A 14,927-nucleotide genomic window follows, 5' to 3' on the forward strand; every position below is an offset into this window, starting at 1 on the left:
GAACCCCGCCAAAGACCAATCAAAACCAAACCTGGTTTGGCACGCAAGGACCTTCCTGACAAGAAATTGTGAAAAAAGACTGGGGCCATTTTGACGGAATGGTCGCCCATGGCTGCCTTACCATGGCTGCGAACGCATCCTGTGGTAACTACCCACAATGGTAGTAAAAAGTAAACCACTGCCACCAGCCATTAATTGTAGGAAGGGTAACAAAAAATGTTACCCGAGAGAGAAAAAAGGGATACTAGATAACCCCTCCAGCACCCTATAAGATGGTGTGTGCTAGGTCTAGAAAGTTACAAATTGTAAGTAAAGTCAATTTCACTTCACTGCTCTTGGAATCAGTTTCACCAAGAGAGTATTTAAACCTTTGGGAATTCTGAGAGACTTGCCACTGCACTGAAGGTGCTGTGTGACACAAAGTAAAGATGCCTACAGAGTTTGTCAAACCCCAAGAACACAAAAATTAAATCACATTAACATTCCATGAGAGATAAAAACTCCTAAAGTCCAGCAAAAGAGCTGTGGGGGTCTCTAAGGTAGAAGGGGAATTGGCACATTTCTGAAAATTCTCTCTAACACCTTAACAAAGCAACATGAAGATGAGTAGCCGGCCAAGAGGACTTCCACTTGATCCAACCCTTAATGGGAGAGGATGTGAAGGCAGAGATGGTAGAGATGAGCCTATAGATCTGGAGAGGGGACAGAAGAGGTTTTCCCTGAAGACCTCTGGAAGATGCACTGACAGTACGAACCTATGTGTATAGCCGGGCTGCTCAACTGTAACCTTAGTGACAGCCTAACATTCCATTCACTACTTTTCTGCCTGCTCTCTCTACGCCATTCAATGCTGCTGTGTGATAGGTCTGTCTGCCAAGTGAAAAAGCTGTAACCACGCCACGATGTCCCAGGGCCGATGTGCGCTTTATAAATGCAAATAGATGTCTGCGATGGGAAAGCCAGGGTTTGCTTTTTTTTTTTTTGGGTGCTTTTTCCTACCAGACTTCGTGAGGGTGGATGGGTGATAGTGTAGCAGTTAAAGAAAATAGAGATGGAGTGCCATCAAGTGGTAGAGGATAGATGAAAGAAGGAAAGTTGTTTGGTTTGTCTTAGCAGTATATATTTTTAACAATTTATTTTCAATAAGACCTTCATATATGGCAGTCATGCATATCATCAAAACTACAGTATGCAGTATTTTTTTGATTGCCCGTGTGCTTAAAGGAAATATTAACAAAACGTTTCTGTTTATTTTTGCATCCTCACCACATTTTACAGGCTCTCTTGTTGACCCATTTAGGTGGTTACATGCTACACCTGCAGCTAACAATTTTACTTACCCCATGTTGTCATTTTGTCTGACCAATACAGGGCTGTCTCCCCCCCCCCCCCTTTAAAGATTAGGTCTTAAAACATTTAGAGTGGGTGCCTTGTGGAGGGTTTATAAACACAAACCACTTTATTCTTGTGTGCAGTGAAAAATTAAAAGCAGTTAGAAAATGTCTACAATTTTGTATGGTTTCAGATTAGTTCAAAAGGTATTAATGGGATAACCATCTTTCACAATCTACTGGGGTTACTCCAGTGTAGCACCATTTTCCCCAAGCTTTCTGGGTAAAATGTGTAATTCTGGTGAACTACATGCTTGACACCTATTAGTCCACATTGCTCTAACGTGATGTTTTTTATAACCTTTTTGATATATTGATAGTTGCAATTTTGATTAGTCTATCAGATGCATTTGTTTACATTTTAGTTGCATCCACTCTTTAGGTTGTATTAGTTTGTGTAGCTGTTTCTATAATTACTGTGACAACTTGCAGAAGGGATGACTTGCTGATTGATGGGTGTGATACATATTGTGAATGGGATGGGTGGTTATCTGAAACGTAAGGTGGGTGTGTGTGTGTGTGTGTGTAACCTCAGATTGGGGTTGCTGCAAAATGTAAATATTCTATGCCTTTGACCCAATAACCAGCTTCAATTTTTATGTTAAATTACATGTAGATGTGCAGAGTCACCTGTGTAAGTGAAGTGAGCTTCCAAGCACACAACCGTGGAGCTAAACATATGAAGGTAACTATCAATATTGGCTATTGTTTGGAATATAAACACATTTTGTGTCTTTTTTCCTAGGAGTAGCTGGAAAATGAAATATTCAATTGGGTGTTGAGATGCAAGGTGGTAGAACTGGCCGCCTTCCTATATACTCTGGAAGTTGGCAACCAACTCCTAACCACAAGTACTGTGTCCCCTTTGCAAGGTTTAGAAGCAATTATTCCCACCCCAGTGTTCAGAAGCTATTAACATACCATGATGCATTGCTTGGGTCTCAAGTGTAGTCCCTGTAAGGATTTCAGCAAATGGCTTTTATTGCTATTTCAGTGAGTGTCTGAACTATAGACCTTTTGAATTGTCTGTCTGGCATCTAATCCAGATACTTAAATATTGCTTCTCGTTAATCCATATCACTGACCATTCCTGTCTCGACCTGTGATCCATGGACTTGATTTGACAGCAGTTCCCTTCTACAGCAGCTGAGGGTTTAAACTATTGGTTTGCTATCTTGGCCAGGGAGAAGTGCTCCTTTTAGCTGCATGCTTCACCTGTAAATCTTCCTTATGGCCAGCAACTGTATATTGGACCGCAGGGTGCCATTCTATGGTCATAGGGTCTGCCATGGCAGGAACATGGCCAGGGAATTGCCAGATTCTCTCCTGTGGTCTCAGCAGTTTGGTCATCTATGAACTGTTTCAGTGGTGGGAGGACTGCTGCTTTCCCTTAACAATGAGACTAGGTTGGGGTGTGGGATGACCCCTGTAGGGTACAATGTGGACCACATACTCCCTCAACATCTGTCCCTACTCTTTTGGTTCTTCATGGTTGCAAGTTGTGACGCAGTCATTGAGGTGAGACATATGTCACTTTGTACCTGTGGGCATATGCTCCAAGATTTTTGCTCATGCTTGCTCTATAATGGATACACGAATAGCTAGTTGCTCTGTGATGCTTCTGCCCTTTGACCATCCTGGTCCTTGCCTACGAGGTAGGCAAGTTTGTAATTGTCATTAATATAGTGCCTTTTACCATTACTGTAGTCTCCATGCGCTTGTGGTGGTAACGCCCTCAGGGACTGCAGTCCAGGTATGGTAAAATCAGAGGTTTAGAATGTGCGCGCGCGCGCAGATGGCCAAGATTAGGGATTGGATGGCCTGGCTAGGCTCCGGTAAACAACTCAAGAGATCAGACATGTGAGCGTTGGGGAGGGGGGGGGCGGCTCGTGTCATGATTGTGTGCGAGTTGTGTCCAGCTATAGCAAATTTAGTTGGCTTTTTTTTCTGATGTGCTCCGATGGATAAACTGATTGTCCACTGAAGTGGTTCGTTAATGCTTACCTGGAGTTCTGATTGAGCTGATCTTTGATGTCCCGGGCATCGGATCTTCTGTGGGCATAAAAACCAGGTACCTTCGAACACTCTTGGTGCTATGGCGAGGCTACCTTCAAGTCTTCCAAGTGGTAAAGACAGGCTGTCCTAGGCTACCATGGGATCAAGGATATAGGATTCCTGATTCGTCAGACGGCCTACCCTGAAAGTCTTACTGAACTAGCTTCCCAGTTCTATAAACGCTACTAGCAGCCATCTAACTGCAGTGTCAGGATACCAGTGCTGATTTAGGATCTTTAGATGCAATGAAGCTTAGCAGCATAGATTTTGGGCGTAAAGCCAAGTTAACTTTACACGCTGTCTCCAAGCATGTGCTAGTCTTCACCGTTTTCTCCAGATGTAACACCCATGTTGACCTACATGTGCAGTCTTCTAAGTGCAATGCCCCTCCCCCAAAAACCCTCCAGTAAAGAAACATTTTCCACTGCAAGGTCCATCCAAGTGCAGTTCCGATTCCCCAACAATCCCGCTCGGTGCGACACATTTCCTATCCATCACTACCTTCTGAGTGTAGTAAATTTTCTACCCCCAGCAATCCATGTAAGTGTAACGCATTGCCTGCCATCAAAAGCTGAGGGCGAGACTGTTCTTACCCCTAACAGTCCATCAGTATGACAGTGCTATGCCCAGCAATTGCAATGGTGCATTTCATACCCCCACAGCAGTTAAGTATTCGCAACAGCCTGGTGTGTCTGTGAAGTTTGAATTGTGTGGATAGTGGTTTAAAGCAATTCAGGACTCCCTGAATAGTAAAGCAAAAAAATTCAGGCTGATATCGGCACCAAAAAGGACTCCTTTGCAAACACTTCTCGGGCACAAATCCCAATGAGGTTAAAAAAAAAAACCTTCCGCTCATTTACTTTGCCCCGATGAGTGATATGCTTACTGTACTGAACCGATAATATTCTACAGGGGTAACCCCACACTCTGGTGATATTCCCTCCTAAGTGGGGATATATAATATATATTTCGACAAAAGGAAGGAACACACAATCTATATAAAACAGTAAATATACCCTCAGATAGCAATTTCTCACAACAGCCACTCAGCAAATATGGGCTGTATTCTGTGCATAAAGTGTTACCAAAAAATATCATTTTTAATATATTAATCTCTTATCAGCACAAGTAATAGACAATTGTTTAAAAACATATACACATCAGTCTCATATACATGTTAAAATCATTCCACCTCACAGTATTCAGAGAAATGCCAAATATTTGATCAGCAAAACACAACAATGGCAACTCAATTCTTCTCATTCCCCATTGTGTGAACAAGCCCAACTTATAGAAGTTTCTGTCCTCTGCATTAAAAATAACAGGACATTCGTCATGGGCAGAAGTAGTCCTGTGCTTCAGGTAGATTCCTCCTATTCTTATTCCAGATTGCTATATCTGAGGGTAAAAAGACGAACGTATCACTAATACGGGCATTATAGGTATAATTAATCCCTATAGCCAAACCCTAATCACCATTAGGGTATCAAGTATACCATATATCATAAACCCAATCCTAAGGTCAGAAGAAATATGTCTTCTACCTCAAAGCCAAAACAATTCTAGCTCTTCAATAAAATTTTATCTGCTTATTGATGATCATTTAGAACACAGAATACAGCCCAAATTTGCTAAGTGGCTTTTGTGAGAAATTGCTAACTGAAGGTTTATTTACTGTTTTATATAGATTGTTGTCGAAATATATACTGTACTGAACCAACATCTTGTAAAGGAGACTTGTGCCCCTCTAAGGTAGTTAAATCGTGTGCCAACGGACCTCCTTGATCACAAAAATGCTTATGCTCAGTGTCTGCTTGTCTAAAGCAGACAAGGGAATCCCCATTAATAAAAAAAAAAAAACCTCTTGACCAGGATGTCCCGACAAACTTTTAGACCTATTTCAAACTCGCATTTCCTGCTCAAAATATTCAATCAGGTGGCATATACTCTATATAGAAAAACTACAGATCTTGGGCAGAGGCAGTTGGGATTTCGCAGGGCACACAGTGCAGAACTTGCTTTGACCGACCTCCAGGCCAATATGCTAGACATTGTGGACAAAGGAGCCACTGGCCTCATGCTGATTGATCTCTGCTGCATTTGTTCTGGTAGATCACGCCCTGTTGATCACCAGACTTATGCACTCGGCTAGTTTTTCCTCTACAGCTGCAAAATGGGTGGAATCCTTTTTATCAGAACACAGTGCAAGGGTCTTTGCGGACGCAGGGCCAATGATTTCCAGGTGCACTGCGGGGTACCGCAGGGATCCTACTTATCCCTGGTTCTGTTTAATTTACTTACACTGCCGTTGTTTGAACTTGTGGACTCAAACATGGTATTGTATAACAACTATGCTGACGATACTCGGTGTCTCATAACGATGACTGGAGATTACAGCAGGGCCACAGAGTCCATCAATAGGGTGTATTCATTGGTCTAGTCCTGGATGAGAATTTTTGGCACTCAATGATGCAAAGACTGAAGTAATGATCGTGGGGACAGCTTCGCGTCTACGGAAGCTATCCCCAGACTACAGGCGGATCTGTAATAAAAAAAAAAGTTGGGGTTTGGAGTTATTGGGTGAAGGGGGCGTAGGAAAGTGAGGTGGTGTACTGTTGGCAGCTTCAGTTTGTTTTTCACTGTGTGGTGATCTTGGGTGTGCATATAGGGACGAAGAGAGTCCTCGTGCTGGTTTTGCGACCTATGTGGGTGTTGCAGTGTGGTGAAGTCTGGGCGGTTTGCTGTGAGAGGTGTTGTGTGGGTTTTTTTTTTGTGTGAATGAAGTATGCAGAAATGTGAGGTTTTGGTTAGTGGGTTGTATGTCTCCCAATCCTTGTAATTTAGTTTTACGTATAAGTTTGTCATACTAGGTAGGTATATACTTTCTCGTGGTTTACTGACTGTCTAGTTTCTGGGGCGGTTGTGAGGCTGGCCTCCAACTAAGTTATTGAGCTTAGTACACCCAGGAGGGCGAGCGTTATCCCTGCTTAGGTAGTTGGTGGTATATTATCATTCCCTGCTCCTTCCTACCTATTTACTGTAAGTGGTCCATTGCTGCCTGTGTTTACGAGGTCGGCCAGGTGTTATTGCTGTCATTCCTTGCTCTCCCTTCCAATGATCTGTGGGTGTTCTTTGGTATGACTTGATTTGCCTTTTAATTGATAAGTGGATTTGTTGCAGATCAGTATATCCTTAGTGATGCTTGTTAATCTGCTTAGAATCACATGCTGTGCATTATAGTCCGACATCTAGTGGTAACCGCATAGTATTGCATCTTGTCTTTTGAGGATCAAAAGCGGATGTAAGCATAGGCGGGTTTGTAACACTATCCCTAACGTGACGTGTAGTGTACCCAGAAAACCTCATGCGTCGAGGTTTTTTTTTTTTTTTCCCCACCCAGCTAGCTGGCCCCCTTATGCAGAAATTGCAATTTGTAAAAAGACCAACCTTTGGTCATTTATACAACTTCCGTCCCCTCTTCAATTACTGAACCGAAGACAGAACAGAATTCGACGGCTGACCGTGTGCCCGGGCCTAGGGAGAGTGGGGTCTGGGGGGTTCCTTTCTTTTAAGGTCCCCCCCCCCCCCCCCTCTTTGCCCCTTTGGTATTGTTGCTTCCGTTTCCCTGCGCTATGGACAGGACTCAATTTAAATTTCGCCCTTCCTGTAAGGGAAAATTTCCCTGGAAAGACTAGCACCCTCAGTGCAATAAGTGTCTCCCCCACAACCACGCTGAAGCGTTATGTTGGCACTGTAAGTGCCTCCGTCCTAAGACCACAAAGGAGCGTTGTGTAAAATGGTGGGCGGCCTATGCAATGTCGCAGGCCGAGGGTAGCTCTTCCTCTGCCACAGCTGCCGAAAGCTATGAGGCACATAGCGACGACCATGGCTCCAACACGGACGCCTTTGACCTGACAACGGAGCACACTCTCTCCAAGCTGTCTGTCCCCGGCCCCCGATGGTCACGGCGCAAGTGGGGAGGTTACACCCCGGCGATGAGGACGCACCCACATCACAACGCACAACCCCCCCGGTACCGCTTTGGTCTCAGTCGAAGCTGCCAACGGGTGCATCGGGTTCCTCGGTGACACCCGCCAACCCTGCGAATTGGTAGCCCTCAAAGCTACTGCGTCAGTGGCATGCGCCTAATCCCACATCAACGTGCCTTCTAAGAGCACGCAGACGCTTAAGCACTCCAGTTGCACCGAGTATAGGCGCAAGCCTCGCAAACATTGTCTCGGCGGCTGGTAGACGCAAGGGTGCGCCGAAAGACTCATCCGAACGCCTGGAAAGGGGAGATGGGCCTAAAAGTACGTCGAAAGAGACACCAGAACATCCTAAAGAGCGCCAGGACTTTACAGAGCGTCCCCAGTCTGTTGAAGATTCCGTGAAAAAGCTCTATGTTCTAGACTACAGGATCCTCTGGAGGATTCCTTTCCCCCTTGAGACACTCTGGGTCATCTAAATGGACTAGGGAGAAACTTGAGGGGTGTATGGACAGGCTAGAAACATTTGTAGATTCAGAGGTTTACCCCAAAAAGGCCTTGTGAAGAGATCACTTATGTGTTACCCACAGTAACTACCAGAGGACTTCGGACCCTCTCCATGAGGTCTTTGATCTTTAAGAGGTTCCACAGGACCCTTATGCACAGGACTCTGATATTTTCGATCGTAGTGATCACACCCCGAATTGGGGAGAGGACCAGCCTGTTGGGGAGAACCCACCATGGCTATCCGTGACTCCAACCCCGGACCAGGATGCCATTGCCTTGACTCTCCATAGTCTTCCCCTGTTCATCCGGCTTCTGCTGTGGACGACCAAATGGCGTTTAATGCCATTCTCAGGGAGGTGGCAGAGCACTTCCAGATGGCCTCCAGGCTGTTATAGACTCAGATTTTGTAGAGGGCATTTTAAAAGGGAAGCCTCCGGCTAGCCAAGCTATTCCCCTTTCCCGATTCCATCAAAAGGCGCATAGCCCCCTTTTTATTAACAGCCTCTCAGATTAGAGCTGTTAATCCCGAGTGGAGAAACTATTTCGGCCCTCCCCAACCGATTCCCTATATATCCGAGGTCATGCTACACCAGACTCTCTGGTAGTCATGACTACAAGGAAAAGGGTGGGGGTCCCCTTGTCTACAGGCGAGTCGCCACCTGACAACGAGTGTAAAAGGTTGCATGCGCTGGGGAAAAGAATAACCACTGCTGCGGCTTACTCCATGCGCATAGCCAATAATACCACCCTATTGGCTAGTTAATCAAATGTGCAGTGTAACCTTCTGCAAGAGGGCCTGCAGGAGGTCCCCAAACCAATGCTCACCTGCCTACTAGCAATTGTAGTGGAGGGCAAACCAGTTAATCACAACATTACAACTGTAATACTCTGCAGCATCAGATTATATATATTTCTGATGTTTGTTAATCTGCTTAGAATCACATGCTGTGCCTATGGTCCGACATCCAGTGGTAACTGCAGAGTATTGCATCTTGAAGAATCGAAAGGAGACGTCGCCGTTCCAGTAATACTATCCCTAGTGTGACGTCCATTGTACCCATGGTCCTTCACGCGTCAGTCCCTCAGATTGTTTTTTCCAGCATCGTGAGTGGTGGCTTATCGTGGAGTGCAATTTTGGCTAACGCTATTTACTTTATCAAAGTTTAAAAATAGTTATTGTTGCTGTCCTTTTTCGACTGCTGTCTCGATGCAGTGAAAAATCAATGATTGAAGGGCAAGAAGAACCGTCAGATGGAGAAACTTCGACGGATTCCTTTTGGCCTTGGAAGGCCCAACGGGCCTAATCCCTACAGTAGGGAGTAGGGGGCGGTCATTTCACAATGTATCTCTATCTCCACCCCTTACCCTGCTGCCTGCCCCTATCATGGGTAGGACACCTTTTAAATTTTAATTCCCTGGATCGATGAGCACATGGTGTAACCTGTGTCTTAATCGGGACCACGATCAAGGGCACTGTCGGTCTTGCAAGCTCTTTCGACCCAAGATCCTTAAAGATTGTAGGATGAAACGTTGAGCCCATCACGCCATGCAGGCCGTGGATGTGGGGGGAGTGGGGAACTACCATGTTCCCCAGTGCTAGCCTCCGACCCTGGAAGGCAGGCCGGCGGCTCTGGTGTGGGGCCTACACCCAGCGCAAAAGCACTCCATCTCCCCACACTAAGCACACACCGAGATTCTGCTTCTAGGGGCAGATCTGCGGATTCTCGGTCCACAGGGCACGCAAGTTGGTCGCCTCATGACCGACCCATAAGACTAAAGACGCCGCCCATAAATCCACTTCTACCGAAGGCCCTTCCCAGTGCCGAAAATCAACCTGCCGTCAAACTTCTAGTTCAAAGAAATCTTTCTCTAACAGCTATGATAATAGATTAGCAAAAGACATGGATACATCCCTCAAGTCCAAGCCTCGTAGTGAGGGGCCTCCCCCTGCCAGAGACACTGTACAGGAGACTGAGTGAACACTACAGGTGGATAGGGAGGGAGAGGCTTTTAAGTGAAGCCCTACATAAGCACCTGCCTATACACCTTGCACCTGCTGTTCCTTACCCTGGCGTTATCCCCATCTCAGCCAAATGGTCAGCTGAGGACATAAGTGACGTCCAGAATGACTGTTTGATCTCTTCTGGAAGAGCCACCCTCAAGCCTTTGACGGCTTACAAAATACACCCCCTCCCCCCACTGATCAGGCTTATACTTCTCAGCCCCGTCACTCATCCTAGCCATCAGGGAAGGGCACTTGTCTCTTCTGATCTTTGTTCAGTCTACTGCCAAAGTCTTGCACCCCTGCAGATCTTTGATATACTGCCGACACAGAAGAATATCAAGAGTATGATCAATACTATGATGTAGAGGGTGAGGGGGATGATGAGTCGGATCTCCAGTTCCACAGGATTCCCCAGTGGATAATCAACCCCTGTTTAATGACATTTTGGTCAAAGCAGCTGAGCACTCCGGCATTAAGACTCAAGAGACTCGGCAGGACAAGGATTTTGTCGAACATCCTGGGGACAAGAAAGCTGCCAACCAGTTTATACCCATTTTGAAGTCTGTTCAAAGAAGGATCCAACTTTCTCTTGAAACGTCCTATCAAACAAGGGCAGTTAACACAAGAATAGAGAAACTCCCGCCCAGCCCCTTTGATCCCTTGTATATAAGAGGACAGCTTAGGCCGTATTCACTGGTGGTCACGACTACCCAGAAGAGAGCCGGTACACCCTTGGCCTCTTCCGAAGCACCACCAGACGGAGCAAGAAACTCTACACCCGCAGTTTACCAAGCAAGAATCGGCAACAATTCCACACTGTTGGTGAGCTATGACTGTACTAAATGGGACAAGGTTACTGCCCTAGCTGACTCTGCTCCAGAACCTCTGAAATCTAAACGTTCCCTTGTCTCACCCGCAGGCAGAGCCACTGGCAGCAGTCTGCTTAAAAACAACCTTGATGCTGCAGATAATGCCGGACAAAGGCGTGGAAACAATTTTCGTTGTCAAAATAAGAGGCTCCGGTTACGGACAAAACCAAAATGCATCTTGGAATTACAACCAGGGTCAAGCGTCTCTGGGTTATCCTAGAGGCCAGCGCAGAGGCCACGGTCAGTGGAGGCCCTCCACTTCAGAGGTGGAGGAACCCCTCCCAAACAATGACTCCCCCCGCTACAGGTCCCCTCCCATGCCTCCCCAGTCGGGGGACGGATTTCAAACTTCACCCACGCATGGGAGGGCATAACCAGACAAGTGGGTGTTATCAACAGTAGTGGGAGGTTATTGCGTCGAGGTCCTAGAAACGCCATCGAACCTCCCACCGCGCCTGTGGAAAACGTCAAGTGGATCAAATCATCTTGATAGAAGAAGTCAACGCAATACTAAAGGACGCCATCGAGATCGCGACGTCCGAGGTAAACCAGGGTATCTATTCAACCTACTTCCTTGTACCAAAAAGATCTAGCAATCGCCCAGTGTTCGACTTGTATCCTGCAAACAAATGTCAAGCCACAAGTTCTGCATGACTACGCTACAAGAAGTAATCCCTCTGCTAAAGCGGGCAGGGGGGATTACCTGGCAACATTGGATATATTTCAATGCTCCCAGTGCACAGAAAACCAGCACACCAATTCAAGGTGCTACCCTTCGGAATAGCCTTGGCTGATGAACTGGTCAGGGAAATTTGCTAACACCAACCCCCCCCCCCCCATCCCCCACCCCTCCAACCCCCCCAGATACCATTAATGAGCAGGAATGTGAACAAGATGCACAGAGAACAGATGGAGCTCGTCCTAGTTGCTCCTATGTGGGCGGGGCAACCTTGGTATGTGCATCTGCGCAAACTGGCAGCGTGCGATTCCCATCAAGCTCCCGTACCTAACCAACCTGTTAACCCAACATGGGGGAGCAACGGTACATCCTCAACCACACCATGAATTTGGCAGTATGGCTCCTGAAGTCGTAGCTTTGGGACACCTTAATCTGCCTCAGTGGTGTATCGATATCCTCAAGGAGGCCTGAAAACCAAACACTAGACACTGTTATTTTGACAAGTGGAGAAGGCGTCAAATCACTCTGAGGCCCCTAAAAACACTGGGAAACATCCTCTAGTCATGGGAAGGGGGGGGGGAAATGAACAACATAAAAGGACATCTTCAGAACACCATGTTCATAAAGAGAAACAGAAGGCCCCTAAATCAATAGAAAAGTCCAAGGTCTCAGACCCTACCACTAAAAGTAGTAATGCCTCCCACTGCTCAAGATATGGGCATTGATGAGGAACCAGAACATGTTGTTCCTAGCTCCAGAGAATGGAACTCAGCAGATATTGCTAGGGTCATGAGAAGGATGTCATTCATGGCTGACTTCTATGAAAAGGGCCCTAATTTCATAGTTAATGCAATACCAAATCCTCTCAGCCCCCTGCTAAAAAAAACTCTGCTCTGACTCCCCGGCTCAGGGCTTGGTCACACTTTGTGGTTGAATCTTACCACCCTGATTCATATTGTGATGAAACAGAACCACAATTGGTGGAAGACCAGACTGGGGTCTCTTATTATGGGGATGACCAGGACCAGGAGGCTGAAGCCTACAATCTTGACTCGCTGATTCCTTAAGACCCCCTGTGCATGACTCACTGATAGATGGCCAGTACCTCATTGAGGAGTAATTGGTTAAGGCAGCTGCCCATTTTCACATTGGCACGCAGAGTGTCCAAGAAGACATGGATTTCGCTGAAGAGATCCTAGGAGACGAGCCATTACTCAGGCTATTCCTATGTTAAAATCCATCCAACGTAGGGTTGATCCCTCGCTGGCAACCCCAAATCTCACTTGTGTGGTTAATCCGTGAGTCGAGATTGTTCTGTGCAGCACCCTCGGATCCCCTTTACATTAGGGGCCAATACAAACCGGATTCCCTAGTAGTAACAACCACCAGAAAGAGGGCAGGTACACCACTTGCTTCTTCTGAAGCACCTCCTGATAAAGAGGGTAAAAGATTATATGCTCTGGGTAGAAAGGTTACCTCCGCTCCCCCGTCCCCAACACCCCCAAAATCAGGCACAAATTGCAAACAGTGCCACTCTTGGCAAGCTACAATTACCATCAGTGGGAGGAGCTATCTGCTTTGGTATCCTCTGCCCCCGAACCCCTAAAGAGCCAGTTGGCAGGTCTGTATCAGGATGCATACTAAAGACCATGCAGCAGATGCTCGAACATTAATCGCCGAAGGCTCTGTTATAAAGAGCCACGCTTGGCCAAGGCAGTCAGGGTTCAAACCTGAAACCCAAGCCACCCTCCTAGATATGCCGGTAGAGCCGAACGTACTATTCGGCAAGGCAGTGGAGGAAGCTTTAAAGACTGCTATGGATGAGTACGAGACCCTAAAATCTCTTGGCCAACTCGCCAATAAACCCTCTGGACAGAGGGTAAACAACAATTTTCGCCGCTTTCTGGGCCAAAGTTCCCAAAGGGGTTCAATCCTCACAGGGTTTCCCCAGAGGGTAGCGCAGGGGTCGCACTAGGGTTGGAGGCAGCCCCGCCAGAGGTGGTACGCCACCCAACAAAGTGACGTTCCGCTGCAGGTCCCCTCCCATGTATCCCCCAGTAGGGGGGCTCATTTCCACCTCCTCCCACGCATGGGAGGGGATCACTTTGGACAGATGCGTGCTGTCCAGTGTCTGGAGGTTACTGCATAGTTGCTAGGGCGCCCCCACGACCATCCTCGAAGATCCTCCTCGAGGAGATCGCCATTTTGCTAGCAAAGGATGTCATAGTATTCATCCCGGTTAACCAGGTAAATGGGGGGGGGGGTATTTATTCAACCTACTTCCTTGTGCCAAAAAATCTAACTATGCGCCCAGTATTAGATTTGCGCCCTGCAAACATATGTCAAGCCACATAAATTCTGCATGACTACACTACAAGAGGTAATACCCCTACTAAAAAAGGATTACATGGCAACATAGGATATGAAAGGGGCCTATTTTCACATTCCAATGTTCCTGGCGCACAGAAGATACTTGCGTTTCAAGATGGACTACCAGCACTACCAATTCAAGGTGCGGCCCTTCGGAATAACCTTGGCTCCAAGGGTATTCACCAAGGTACTAGCAGCGGTGGTGGCGCACTTACGCAGGGAGGCAATCCAAGTGTACCCTTACCTGGACAACTGGCTCATTACAGGGGAGACCCCCCTAATTTGCAGGCTAAACATCCAAAGAACAATTGACCTCCCCTTCCAATTGGGCTTCTCAATCAACGAGAAAAAAATCAAGCCTGGTGCCAAGCACCTCCGAAACAGTTACTAGGAGCTGTCCTAAATACCCAAGAGGGGTTGGCCTTTCCATCAGAGGAATGAATTTGAAATCTGTTGCTGCAAATTCCTCCAGATCAGGCCGGTCGCCAAATAAGGGTGCGCAAAGCTATGCGTTTGCTAGGCATGATGGTATCTTGCATTTACCTGGTTCCCCACGTGCGAATGTGACCCATGCAGGAATGGTTGGTGAAACAGTGGTCTCAAACAAGTGGTCAGTGGGACGATCTAGTGGTTGTTTCGCCAACACTAGTACAGTCTTCGCTGGTGGACAAGAGAATCTTACAAAGGGGAAACCCTTCTACGATCCAGAGATACCGGCTGTTGTCACAACAGACGCCTCCTAGCAGGGTGGGGAGCCAACTACCTTCACCATACAGCTCAGGGTCTCTGGTCTCACACAGTGGCCCAGAACCACATGAATCTGCTTCGGGCATTTGAACCCCTCCTATCCAACCAGTCTGTGCAGATCCTAACAGACAGCACGACTGCAATGTTTTACTTAAACAAACAAGGGGGCTCTCATTCTTCTAATCTGTCCAAGCTTGCCCAGAAAATCTGGAAATGGGCACTCGGACGGAAATTTTACTTATCATCCCAACATTTTCCAGGGGAACTAACTCGCTAGAAGATGCTCTGAGCAGAGATCCCTCCTCCCAGATGAACAGG

The 14,927-nt window shown here is 46.8% G+C and overlaps 1 protein-coding gene across 1 annotated transcript in view; it reads left to right on the top strand.

The window, feature by feature from the left end:
• LOC138497270 (uncharacterized) overlaps window positions 1–14,927 on the top strand; it is a 385,925-nt gene that overhangs the window by 46,417 nt on the left and 324,581 nt on the right. The window contains exon 3 of the mRNA XM_069620617.1: window positions 2,008–2,076. Coding sequence (XP_069476718.1) covers window positions 2,008–2,076 — 69 coding nt within the window. The remainder of the gene's footprint in view (window positions 1–2,007; window positions 2,077–14,927) is intronic.

Source organism: Ambystoma mexicanum, chromosome 5q, assembly GCF_040938575.1.
Source record: "Ambystoma mexicanum isolate Mex_15411 chromosome 5q, UKY_AmexF1_1, whole genome shotgun sequence".
Taxonomy (NCBI): Eukaryota; Metazoa; Chordata; class Amphibia; order Caudata; family Ambystomatidae; genus Ambystoma; species Ambystoma mexicanum.